The sequence below is a fragment of the Lampetra planeri genome, chromosome 15 (assembly GCF_965212315.1).
Source record: "Lampetra planeri chromosome 15, kcLamPlan1.2.h2, whole genome shotgun sequence".
Lineage (NCBI taxonomy): Eukaryota > Metazoa > Chordata > Hyperoartia > Petromyzontiformes > Petromyzontidae > Lampetra > Lampetra planeri.
In genome coordinates, this window is record NC_136121.1 from 10497297 (window position 1) to 10511300 (window position 14004).

The window sequence follows — 14004 nt, forward strand, 5'->3', positions numbered from 1 at the left end:
GCTTCCGGTGACGCGAAAGTCGCGCGGCCACTTCCGGTGACAGCGCCAACAGCAGAGACGGCGCAGACGCCGCTGATGCTGATACTACAACTACCACTCAGTAGTACTGATACTACAGGTAATACTCATACTGATACTACCACTCAGTAGTACTGATACTACAGGTAATACTCATACTGATACTACAACTTCCACTCAGTAGTACTGATACTACAGGTAATACTCATACTGATACTACAACTACCACTCAGTAGTACTGATACTACAGGTAATACTGATACTACAACTACCACTCAGTAGCACTGATACTACAGGTAATACTCATACTGATACTACCACTCAGTAGTACTGATACTACAGGTAATACTCATACTGATACTACAACTACCACTCAGTAGTACTGATACTACAGGTAATACTGATACTACAACTACCACTCAGTAGTACTGATACTACAGGTAATACTCCTACTACAATACTACAAATACTACAACTACCACAAATACTGATACTACAGGTAGTACTCATACTACAAATACTACAACTACTACTCAATAGTACTCATACTACAAATACTACTCAGTAGTAATGATACTACAGGTAGTACTCATACTACAACTACCACTCAGTAGTACTCATATCACAAATACTACTCAGACTCATACTACAATACCACAAATACTACAAATACTGCTGATACCACAGGTACTACTCATACTGATACTGCTGATACTGATATTTATATTGATATACTACTGATACTGCTCATACCACAGGTACTAATCCTCCTGCTGCTGATACCGGTACTACACCTACTGCTACAGGTACTACTACGACTGCTGCTACTCATACCACAGGTACTACTCATACTGCTGCTACTGATACCACCGGGTACTACTGCTTCTACTGCTGATACCGGGACTACTCCTGCTGCTGTTGATACTGTTACCTACTGCTGGTCCTCCTGTTGGTACTATTCCTACTGCTGATGGGATTAATCCTACTGCTGATGGGATTAATCCTACTGCTGATGGGACTAGTCCTACTGCTGTTCCTCCTGTTGGAATTATTCCTACTGCTGATGGGATTAATCCTACTGCTGATGGGACTATTCCTACTGCTGATGGGACTGGTCATACTACTGATGGGATTAATCCTACTGCTGTTGGGATTATTCCTACTGCTGATGGGATTAGTCCTACTGCTGATGGGATTATTCCTACTGCTGATGGGACTGGTCCTACTGCTGATGGGACTATTCCTACTGTTGATGGGATTATTCCTACTGCTGATGGGACTGGTCCTACTGCTGATGGGACTAGTCCTACTGCTGTTGGGATTATTCCTACTGCTGATGGGATTAATCCTACTGCTGATGGGACTATTCCTACTGCTGATGGGACTATTCCTACTGCTGATGGGACCATTCATACTGCTGATGGGACCATTCCTACTGCTGATGGGACCATTCCTACTGCTGATGGGATTATTGCGGTGGAGATGGTCACCTGCCTTGATGGTGATGATGCGATGCCGGTACTGATAATTGTTGCTGATGATTTTGATGTGAGTAATGATAGCGATTGTGATGGTGATTTTAATGATGATGGTGATCATGCTGCAATGCTGGCAGTGATGATTATGTTGCTGATGATGATGGTGATGTGAGTGATGATAGCGATTGTGACGGTGATTTTAATGATGATGGCGGTGATTTTTGCGTGGTGAAGGCAGTGGCGATGATGGTGATGGTTGGAATGATGGTGATCATGCTGATGATGGTGATGTTGTGAGTGATGATAGCGATTGTGACGGTGATTTTAATGATGATGGCGGTGATTTTTGCGTGGTGAAGGCAGTGGCGATGATGGTGATGGTTGGAATGATGGTGATCATGCTGATGATGGTGATGTTGTGAGTGATGATAGCGATTATGACGGTGATTTTTGCGGTGCTGAAGGCAGTGGCGATGATGATGATGGTGGCAGCGATGATTGCGATTTGGGTGATTGTGATGATGGCAGTGGTTAATGATGAAACCGGATCTTGCCGACTGCCAAGCCGTATCTCGCGTCACGAGTCACTAAAGTTGTGTTGACACGATCCTGTAGGCTCGTGCGACTTTATGTTGACACTTCTTTCGCACCGTACGTAGCCAAGCGTGCGAATCGGAGGTGCATCCGGCCTTGCCATAACTCCCAATGACGGGCATACGTCAACAACATCATCAACATCATCATTTTACGGATTCGTTAAAGTAAGAAGAGTACAACATTGTGGCACGTCGGGAGTGGAATCATTATTATAGTGGCGACAAACGTAGCCCGTCATCCACAGATGCGCAACCCTTTCATCCACTGCTGGATGAGGCCCTTCCACACACCGTGCGGGTCGTGGGCGGCTATTTGACCATACTTCACCACGCTGGTCAGTGCATCTTGGTGAATGTTTGCGGTGTATGTTGAAGCTTCTTTCGTGCCGTACGTCGCCATCCGTGCTAATAGGCGGCGCGCGGTGGGGTGGGAGAGCCGAACAAACACCAAACACGAAAATAAATTCTAAAATAAACGAGTTATCAAACTTGACTGATTTAAAAGTGCACAGTGAAGGTGGGGGGGAGGCAGAGGTCGCAAACGGGTTTTGATTCCTTACCCATACCCGGCCGCACCATGGTCGCAAACGGGTACCCGTATCCGGCTGTACCCATACCCTACCCGTACCCGGCCGGGTACGGGTAGGGTATGGGTATCGGGTACCTGATTGCGACCTCTGGGATGAAGCCATGTTGCAGGCGCGGGTGGGTTGATTCTAGGAACTTGAATTGTGAGAAGAGACAAGACGTTGGGAAATGAGTGACAAACAGTTACTCACCGGTGACTCACGGTCTACCCGTACCCATACCCGGCCGCACCAGGGTCGCAAACGGGTACCCGTACCCGGCCGGGTACGGGTAGCCGGGTATCGGGTAGGGTACGGGTATCGGGTACCCGGTTGCGACCTCTGGGGGGAGGGCATCCAGGCTGTAACAGCACAGAACAGTCCAATGGGACGGGTCGCACTGCCCTCTGCTGCCCAGCACTCGGCTTCCACTTGCGTTCGACTGCAGCTCTTTAATGATGGCATGGTGGTCATCCCGATCCAGGCACTATCCAGGCTCAAAGCTGCTTGGCTTAACCGAGGTGTGACAGACGGGCTTGTATAGGCAGTACAATCGTTCGGGTGCAGGACGTTGGCCACAGCCTAATTATGATTCGCAGTTTCTCGCACACACGACCTTACATTGATTACAGGCATCAGTCACGCTCTTCGTGATAGCAGCGATTCATTATTTTGATTAACAGGATATCCGTGTAGGAATACGCAGTACTCTGCATGTCCTCACCACTGATGCGAAGCTATTGTGAACTCACGCTGTACCTGTAATCGGGTACAGGTGAGACACTCAACATAGTGAAAAACCGTGAGTCTTGCCATGCATGGGGCAGTGGTGGGGGTTATAGAATGGTAGGTAAGTGGTAGTAGGGGTGGGGTGGTTAAGAGCTATTTACTATTTATCATTGCGGTGAAGTATAGCCAAACAACTCCCATGGAAAACGAATATCCAATCAATAATTTCACTCGTAACATCAATCCAGTACACATGGAATGTCGAGCCAACGTTGTGCCAACGGCTCCAACCACACACCAGCGTTGGCCTAACGTTGCACGTTTACTGGAACTTAACATGTTTCTATACTTCACGCTGGTCAGTCAGCGCGGGTTGGTAAAGGTAGGTGGGGAGGGCAGGACCGGTTTCATATATCGGTTGAGATATGGGCACCACGATGGCGAGATGTTTACTACCTCGCCCGGTACACAGGAGGGCGTGGGTTCGATCCCAACCCTGACGCCTGTATATTTGGAGTTTGCACGTTCTCCCCGTGGTCGCGTGGATTTATCTCCGGGTCCTCCGTTTTTTCTCTCCACATTCAGAAACATGCGTTAAGAGTATTTTGCTGCTATGAATTTCCACATGATAAGCTACTAAGTTGAGCTATCATTTGTTGCCAGGTCGCTTCTGAAAGAGCTACATAGCTCAGTGGGCCTTACCTGGTAAAAATAAATAAAAATTCAAAAAATTATCCACCGTTGTGTCTAGTGCAGCCTAAAACCACGAATCACTCAGTCTCTCTGGCCTTTGCATCTGCTACGCCAGGGGTCCTCAAACTACGGCCCGCAGGCCACATGCGGCCCACCGAGGGCATTTATCCGGCCCATGGTCACTAATTGGGCTGCGCTTGTGAGCACTAATTGGGCTGCGCTGGTGAGCACTAATTGGGCTGCGCTGGTGAGCACTCATTGGGCTGCGATCTGTGAACAAAACTGCAGGTGTAATTAACTTTTTAATGGCACCCGCACCAGTGTGAGCCTGGGGTAAAAGCGGAGTTCCCCCAATCAGACTGCATTGATGGGCAGTGCAGTCTGTATGTCTCTGTGTGGGCAAAGTTATTGCTGGTGTAGTAGGTTCAAATTAGGTGCACACACACGCAACTTGGAGGCAACACTATTTATTAAACGGTAAATAATATAACACTCTACATGAGGTGGTGACCACCTTCCTCAACTCACTAACACTCTGGAACACGACACAGACTGGACCAGGCAGGCAACGGCCTGCCTGGCCCAGGACGACGACTCGGGACTTGACGACCGAAGATGTCTTCACCTTGGAGTACAGTACAACAGCCGCCTCGCTCTGCGTTCACACCACGCTTATATTTGGTTTGGCGTGGCTGGCTCCGCCCCGGCGTGGCTGGCTCTCTTCAGGCCACGCCTCCCTTCCCCGGACACGCCTCACTTCCCCCACCTCTGGGAGGGTCCGGACCACGTGACCCCCCAGGCACCCCCTTGGGGCCCCCAGCCTTCGTACGGGCCGACACAGTAGTGACCTTTCTCTGTCACTACATCACCCCCCCCTGTATAAACACACAGCCATCCCCGGCTGTAACACAACTGTGAAACATTGAAAAGGTGTGCCTCCGAACCAACAACATCAATAAATGACCGGCGACCGATAAGAAATACAATCACGTAATATATACAGAATCAACGAGGGTAAAAGGGAACCGCATAGAAAACGGGGAATTAACAACAATTATACATGAAAACTGGCTAACCCACTTACGCTCCAGCACAGCCCCCCCCCCCGTTAGAATCACGCATGCAATGACAGTCACCCGTTAGCACCCCCCGCCTTTCCGACGTGGCGTCACAACCAGCAGCACGCGTCGGCCATATCGGGGGGGGAATTTCCATGTTACCACCCCACCGCCTTTCCGACGCGGCGTCACAACCAGTAGCACACGTCGGCCATATCGGGGGGGGAATTTCCATGTTACCACCCCACCGCCTTTCCGACGCGGCGTCACAACCAGTAGCACACGTCGGCCATATCGGGGGGGGATTTCCATGTTACCACCCCACCGCCTTTCCGACGCGGCGTCACAACCAGCAGCACGCGTCGGCCATATCGGTGGGATTTTAACCCAGTCTCTCTCCAAGACTCGCATCGCAGCATATAGCTGTACCGACCAAGCCGAGACGACCCATCGTTCACTCACTGCACAACATGCACCCTAACAACTGAGGGATACAGTCTCAACGTAACAGGACAACTCCACCTGAACCTTACGAATCTCCAGCCCACTGTTTCAACGCACCTCGGAGTGTCTCACTCTCCGGGCCGTCAGGTCAAGCCATCAGACACAGCATGATGGGACCACACTCTCTGAGCCATGTGAGCGCACAGCCCACTTGGCTAGACAAGCCACGGAGTGTCTCGATCTCCGGGCTGTCAGGTCAAGCTGTCAGACAGCATGACGGGACCACACTCTCTGAGCCATGTGAGCGCACAGCCCACTAGGCTAGACAAGCCACGGAGTGTCTCGATCTCCGGGCTGTCAGGTCAAGCTGTCAGACAGCATGACGGGACCACACTCTTTGAGCCATGTGAGCGCACAGCCCACTAGGCTAGACAAGCCACGGAGTGTCTCGATCTCCGGGCTGTCAGGTCAAGCCGTCAGCCATTGCATGACGGGACCACACTCTCAGAGCCATGTGAGCGCACAGCCCACTAGGCTAGACATACCACGGAGTGTTTCAATCTCCGGGCTGTCAGGTCAAGCCGTCAGCCATTGCATGACGGGACCACACTCTCCGAGCCCTGTGAGCGCACAGCCCACTAGGCTAGACATGCCACGGAGTGTTTCAATCTCCGGGCTGTCAGGTCAAGCCGTCAGCCATTGCATGACGGGACCACACTCTCCGAGCCCTGTGAGCGCACACAGCCCACTAGGCTAGACATACCACGGAGTGTTTCAATCTCCGGGCTGTCAGGTGAAGCCGTCAGCCATTGCATGACGGGACCACACTCTCCGAGCCATGTGAGCGCACAGCCCACTAGGCTAGACATACCACGGAGTGTTTCAATCTCCGGGCTGTCAGGTGAAGCCGTCAGCCATTGCATGACGGGACCACAACGTTCATGTTAGACACGCAACACTCACTGGGCCATCCTGGTCAGGACCTGCGCCCCAAGATAGGTGACAGCCAGCAGCACAATTCCAAATCCCTGGCCGCATGTCACCATCACAATTTAACACCATCACAACACATACAATTTGAATTATGATCCCCCACAGAACTGATCCAATGCCGAACAGGTACGCACAATTTGTGACGATCCCGAATATTCAATGGGTCACAACAATACACCTCACATCCCGTATCCGTACACATCATCTCCGAGACTCGCATTGCAGCATGCAGCTGTACCAACCGAGTGGAGAGCAACGCAATTTGACGGCAATTAACGGAAACGGACCCCCGATCCATGTAGAACACAAGGAGCATTCTCGCACAAAAGACATCATCTGTGCAACAACGGACAGGAACCAACCAGTGAGTTTGAAACAAATCGAACCTGTCATTTCAAAATCTCCTTCAACATTAACCATGGGACTCAGGGCATTCGAATTTTGAGAGCAAAAAAACTATACACAAACCCCAAGAATCGCCAAATTGATTAATACAGTATATGCAGTATATGAAATTCGTACAGTGAATCATTTGGCGCAATCCTCCATCCAGTCCCCACATGGCAACACACACAATCAATACTCCAGACAATCCATACATAGTAAATAATCACAAGCAAGTACCCAACATTCCATACACTGTTAACAATTCCAAGCAAAGCTCCATACGGTCTGTACCTTGGCAACAATGACGATCAAAGTTTCTTACAGTTACACGTGGCAATCACGAGCGAAACTCCATACAGTATACACAATAACAACGGCGATTTCGCAACAAAACGATGTAACAACACGAGTCATTAACACGGCAACATACAGGATATCAACGGAGCTCGGGACACCAACACGAATTAATCATTAACTACACCCAGAAGATACCGATCTCGACGCCGTATTTAACAACAACACTTGTTACAAGCAGAAACCCGCATGGTCGCCGCGTCACTTTATCACGCACACAACCGGACGAACACGCTCCGCAAACCAGCGAGTTAAAAAAAAACACACGCGATCGCAACCCGGCGCACGTAAGATGGGTGAAGATTATTATTATTTTTCTTGGGGCCGGGTGCTTGTCATGTCACGACTCGCCTGGCAAACTGTGAATAGCGGAGGGCGGCAAGGTGGAGCACTGGAACGGCCCGAAGAATCTTTCATGGTGAACACGGCCTGCTCTTGCGAACCCATCCACCTCTCGCGCTCGAGCAGAAGGCTGGAACTCCCCCTCTGCAGGCGTTGATGTCGGCGGGAGCGGCATTTCGGCAGCAGGAGCGGCGTTTTGGCGGGAACCGCGCCCCGACCAGCCCTCGCGTTGGCGGGAACCGCGCCCCGACCAGCCCTCGAGTTGGCGGGAACCGCGCCCCGACCAGCCCTCGAGTTGGCGGGAGCGGCGTTTTGGCGGGAACCGCGCCCCGACCAGCCCTCGAGTTGGCAGGAGCGGCGTTTTGGCGGGAACCGCGCCACGATCAGCCACCGAGTTGGCGGCCCCACCGCGTGGCCCGCATGCCTGGGCCTCCCCCCGCCAGCCCCCGCAGAGACGACGGTGTCCTCTCCCCGCGGCTCCATCGCTCCGTTCCCGATGGCGGCGAAGCAGCGGTGCGATGACAGTCCCGCCGCTCCGCGTGCAGCGCCATCTCTCTCCCTCTGTCACCGGGGCTGCCATCCCCGGGGCTGTCCGAAGGATGGTCGTCACACCATCCCCGTCGTACGAAGGCGTCCAGATGAGTTTTGTCTTTGTTTTTCGTGTGCCCATTTTAATTCCCTAGGATAACACCTAGCAATATTTATATTTCCACAACTTCTGACGCCAAATGTAGTAGGTTCAAATTAGGTGCACACACACGCAACTTGGAGGCAACACTATTTATTAAACGGTAAATAATATAACACTCTACATGAGGTGGTGACCACCTTCCTCAACTCACTAACACTCTGGAACACGACACAGACTGGACCAGGCAGGCAACGGCCTGCCTGGCCCAGGACGACGACTCGGGACTTGACGACCGAAGATGTCTTCACCTTGGAGTACAGTACAACAGCCGCCTCGCTCTGCGTTCACACCACGCTTATATTTGGTTTGGCGTGGCTGGCTCCGCCCCGGCGTGGCTGGCTCTCTTCAGGCCACGCCTCCCTTCCCCGGACACGCCTCACTTCCCCCACCTCTGGGAGGGTCCGGACTACGTGACCCCCCAGGCACCCCCTTGGGGCCCCCAGCCTTCGTACGGGCCGACACAGTAGTGACCTTTCTCTGTCACTACACTGGTACTGTATATTGTTTTTGTAGCGCTGTATATATATTAGTATTTTACTAATAGCAATTTTGACTCCCTAGGACACAATGATGTCAAGAAAGAGAAAAATTTTCTCGGAGTGTAGGATATTCAAAAAACAGTGGACTTATGATTACTTTTTCATGCAGTACAAGGAAAGAGCTGTGTGTCTGATATGCCAGAATATAGTGTCTGTGTTCAAAGAATACAATTTACGTCGACACTATGAAACTCAACATAAAGATAAATATGATTAACAACTCAGCAAAATAGTTTTGTGAAGCAGAAGCAGCTAAATATTTCATCACTGCGAGCAAGTTTTCAAGTTGCCAAGCTAATAGTGTGCACTGGCAGACCATTCGTTGAGGGAGAATTTGTTAAAGAATGCCTTCTTTCTGTTGCCAAAGAGATGTGTCCAGAGAAGGCCGATTTATTTAGTACAGTGAGTCTTTCAGGACCTACAATTACACGGAGGATTGAAGAAATGGGAGACAATTTCCATCAGCATTTGCAAAACTCCACAAAAAAACTTTCCTATTTTTCCTTGGCACTCGACGAAAGCAATGATGTTCGTGATTCTGCACAACTTCTAATTTTTATTCGTGGGACGAATGACTATTTCAAAGTCACAGAAGAGCTTGCTGCACTGCAAAGCATCAAAGGAACAACTACAGGAGAGGATATCTATGCAAAGGTTTGCCAAACTGTGAATGGTTTGGAGCTGAACTGGGCTAAACTAGCCAGTGTGACAACTGATGGTGCTCCTAGCATGGTGGGGTCTAAGAAAGGAGTAATTGCTTGCATTAACCAAGAGATGGACAAACATAACCATTCTCGTCCAATAGCCATACACTGCCTCATCCACCAACAAGCGCTGTGTAGTAAATCACTGAAGTGGGACTCTGTTAACTCATTAGAGCTCATGCACTAAACCACAGACAATTTCAGGAATTTCTGTCTGAGCTAAATGTTGACTATGAAGATGTTCTGTACCACACAGACGTCCGTTGGCTGAGTCGAGGGAGAGTTTTGAAACTTTTCTATGACTTACTTCCACAGATTACAGCTTTTCTGTTTTCAAAAAACAAAGAAGTACCAGAGCTCAATGATGCAGAATGGAAATGGCACCTTGCCTTTCTGACAAATGTAACAGAGCTACTCAACAGTTTCAATGTGCAACTTCAAGGAAAGGGGAAGCTCATCTGTGATATGCAATCACATGTCAAAGCATTTGAAGTAAAATTAGGCCTCCTCATCAAACAAGTGAAGGAGGAAAACTTCTGCCATCTCCCCACAACTCAAAATCTGTTAGCGGAAAAACCATTGGTTGCATTCCCAAACAAAACATGTGTGGATTCACTGGAAACATTGCAAAAGGAGTTCCAATTTAGATTTAAAGAGCTTCATCTCCATGAACAGGACATACAGCTTTTCCGTAACCCATTTTCTATTGACTTTGAAAATGTGGATACAATTTACCAAATAGAACTGGCTGAACTGCAGAATTGTGACTCTGAAAGACGCATTCAAGTCAAGCAGCCTTCATAATTTCTATGCATTTCTCCCCTCTGAGACATATCCTCATCTCAGGAACCATGCACTCAAAATGGCAACCATCTTTGGCAGCGCTTATGTCTGTGAACAAACTTTTTCTAGAATGAAACATTTGAAATCTCCAACCAGATCTAGACCAACGGATGCACACTTGCATCACTTGTTACGACTAGCAGTGACAAATATGGAACCGGACATTGACCATCTCATTAGCCAAAAGCAGGCCCATAGTTCCCATTGAAATACTGGCAAGTTTGTTGATTTAACTTTACTTGTTCTTCATTTTAAATATTGTATTTGTTCCCGTTTTGTTTCTTCACTTCAAAATAAGATATATGCAGTGTGCATAGGAATTAGTTCATAGTTTTTTTTAACTATAGTCCGGCTCTCCAACGGTCTGAGGGACAATGAACTGGCCCCCTGTTTAAAAAGTTTGAGGACCCCTGTGCTACGCAAAGGAAGCGTCGTACACTATATATTTTTATTATCTTCCTTAGGGCAGTGTCATCAATGATTGTGTTGATATTGTTTGTTCTTTGCGCTTGCGCAACACTGCCGACACAGTATTGCAAAAAAGACATCTTTAATCACCGACAGGGAATGTTTGTAATAGTGTCCGTCTTTAAAGGAACATGCTACTTTATACACTTAGAATGTGGGCACCTTGAGAGTATTTAAAATCAGGTGAGAGCCTATTGAAAATAACAAACAAAACATCAAGGGAGATCTTGGTGTGTGCCTAACAGTGGCAAGGACGCTTGTATTAAGTGTCAAACACTCATGACTTTACAGGCGAACACCCTCTGTAATCCACTCCTTGGTTACAAGAGCCCTCTGTCACGAGGGTTGACCTCCAGCGAGGTCAACCTATGAAGCATAGCCCTAATCGTAAGTTACAAGCAAGCCTGCAAACTCCGCAAGCCGCTGCAGTCACATGGTTGGGAGTATCTGCCACAGGACTGTTGACATCAGCGTCACGAGTTGGCATGTGATGCCTCGTCACACGAAAGCCATCCTCCTCCACCTTCAAAGTGGCCACTACTGAATCCGTGGGTCTCCAATTAGAAGTTTGGCAGCGTGAATTTTGTCAGAAATTGTATTAGAGCCGTTATCTTAAATCTAATTGGCTATAGCAGTGATTTATTCCGCTCTTTAATTATTAAATGTCGGTATAGGGGGTGCCCAGTAATTTCTACTCCCCAAAAAGTCAGCTAATCCAATCGGTGAACTCCATCAATCTTTTTAATAATGTACAGCCAATTACCATTGGTGGTCTCTCTATCGGTGCGCTGCAGGCCCTTATAATGTGCTAACCTATCTCAGTCTGCGTCTTCGTACAGACTTGTGAGTTTCGTCTCATCACAGCCAACCATGCTTCGGTATCTGGTGGGGTAGTTGCTGTCATTATCACGCTTGATTTTCAGCCACTCGTGGTAGTCGTTTACTAAAATAAGGTAAACATTTAGTAAAAATAATGAGTTACTCTTTGGTTCTTTCAGTAAAGTCACGTATGAAGAGAAAATAATAAATTAAATAATAGCAATAATAAATTAAATAATGAGCACAAATTGCGCACCTGGCTAGGTGAATGAACATCTTATGTCTCAACTGACGCGTGATGTCCATAAACACAGGAATGGGTGGTAAAAGTAAAGGCTAACTAGAACCTTGCACGATTGCGTTGTAAAATATGGGTCCTGTTGTGTGGAGTATCCATTCATACCTCTTGAGTGGACAGGTGAGGATGGGGGCAGGATAAAAAAAAAACCCCGACAAATGTTTCAACTGCCGCATGATCGAATTTAACTAGCGACCTCTGGTTACATGTCCAGTGTGCGAACCGTTAAGCCCCGGCAGCATCCCACTCCTGCGCGTTCTGATATTTTCTCCAGGTGACGGTAAATTCTGCTCGCCTCGACCGACCTCGGGGATTTGCCGACTAAGCGACGGTCACATTTAACGAAGGCGGCCACCTCTACTCCCGAGCTGTGGTGGTGATCATTGCTGCCCGCCCGCCCGTTCGCTCGCCACGATGGTGTGCACGTGCGCCAACTGGCGGCGCTGGATCCGTCCGCTGGTGGTCACCATGTACGTGATGCTGCTGCTAGTGGCACTGCCGCTGTGCGTGTGGGAGCTGCAGCGTGCGGAGGTGAGTCTGCGTGCGCGTCACCTGGCTGAAGCCCTGGTTACGATTGACGGACATTCGAGCAGAAATCCGATAATTGCGGTGACGTGGGGGCACCTGCCTGTTGCAGTATGCGGCAAAAGAAAAATTTAATCTGCGGGAAAAAATGTTGTGCCATTGTGGTGCACGACAGATTACAGGACGAATCGGCCGCTCCCAGAAGAGGTCCAAAAATTCCGTGGTAAAACAGATTTCAACGTCTCTACCCCCATGGATTATGGAAATTACTACCACGAACCTTGGGTGCCACGCATTTTTTTGGATTCGTGGGTTATTGGGAGCGTATATTTTTTTAGTTCTACCTTATAGACAAATGAGATAACATTTTTACATTCAGGTTATAGGTTCAGTGAATTTTGTTTTGGGGAAAATGCTGCCCCTAACTGTGTAGGCCAGAGGATACTTCCAATGAATCTCAGATGTCGTTCTGTCGTATCCACTTCCATAGGCCGTTCTCTAACATGGGGAAATTGCGTTGCTCTTTGAGAGGTCCAATTGGATTCTTCGTCTCGTAACGTGACACCAGTTGCACAACGGAGCTAAATTTGGGCATAGTAAAAAAAAGTAGATGATTTGAACGAACTTGAAACCGCGTGCGTTTAATTTTGCAGACTAATTGGTGTGCATATCCGCAGATCAAAGCGCAGACTCAGGCGTGGTTCATCGCGGGGATCTTCGTCTTCCTCACGATCCCCATCTCGCTCTGGGGGATCCTGCAGCACCTGGTGCACTACACGCAGCCCGAGCTGCAGAAGCCGATCATCAGGTACGCTCGTTCACTCACGCTCGCACACACGCATGCACGCTCGCTCCCACATGCGTGCCCACTCGCGTACACGTGCGCTCACTCGCACACGCTCACATGCTCGCTCGTGCACAAAGGCAAATCTCCCGTGAAGTTTTCACAGACTGCCTATGAAGGCTCGTGCGTACGCCGTTTGATGAGTTACAATGAATAGGGCCATGATTCTATTGACAATTTGATTATTTCTTTGTCTTGATCATGTCGTTTCATTTGCATTATCTGATAAATTCCGTCTGGTTCGATCCAATAGCCTAAATGTAAGATGTTGCGCACAATTTGCATAACCCATAAATAATCAATTCATATGCACACAATGCGATGCGTGTATTCTGATGGATTAATTGATGGCTCATTACACCCGTGATTGCGCTTTATTGTGTCGCTCGTGTTTCCTCTCTCCATTCAGGATCCTGTGGATGGTTCCTATCTACAGCTTAGACAGCGTGAGTGAGACACATGTACAGCACTTGCCCGGACAGTCCGTTAAAGGCTTTACGGGGGATCTTTGTCTTTGTTCTGGGGCGTGGTGCTGGCCACCCAACCCTCTGGTTGCGGCCTTCATAGGCGCTCGGTAACAGCACTCGCCCTAACAGCACTCGCCCCAACAGCCTG

General features: G+C 48.8%; 1 protein-coding gene across 7 annotated transcripts in view; it reads left to right on the plus strand.

Annotated features, from left to right (window-relative positions):
- The window catches only part of LOC144722718 (transmembrane protein 184C-like), a 21237-nt gene continuing 7233 nt past the window's right edge, over positions 1-14004 (plus strand). The window contains exons 1-5 of one of the 7 annotated variants that reach the window (XM_078601059.1): positions 1-118; positions 777-857; positions 12295-12551; positions 13223-13353; positions 13799-13835. In XM_078601059.1, coding sequence (XP_078457185.1) covers positions 12435-12551; positions 13223-13353; positions 13799-13835 — 285 coding nt within the window. In that variant the 5' untranslated portion in view covers positions 1-118; positions 777-857; positions 12295-12434. The other 6 variants (XM_078601061.1, XM_078601060.1, XM_078601058.1 and 3 more) reach the window with 6 other exon arrangements.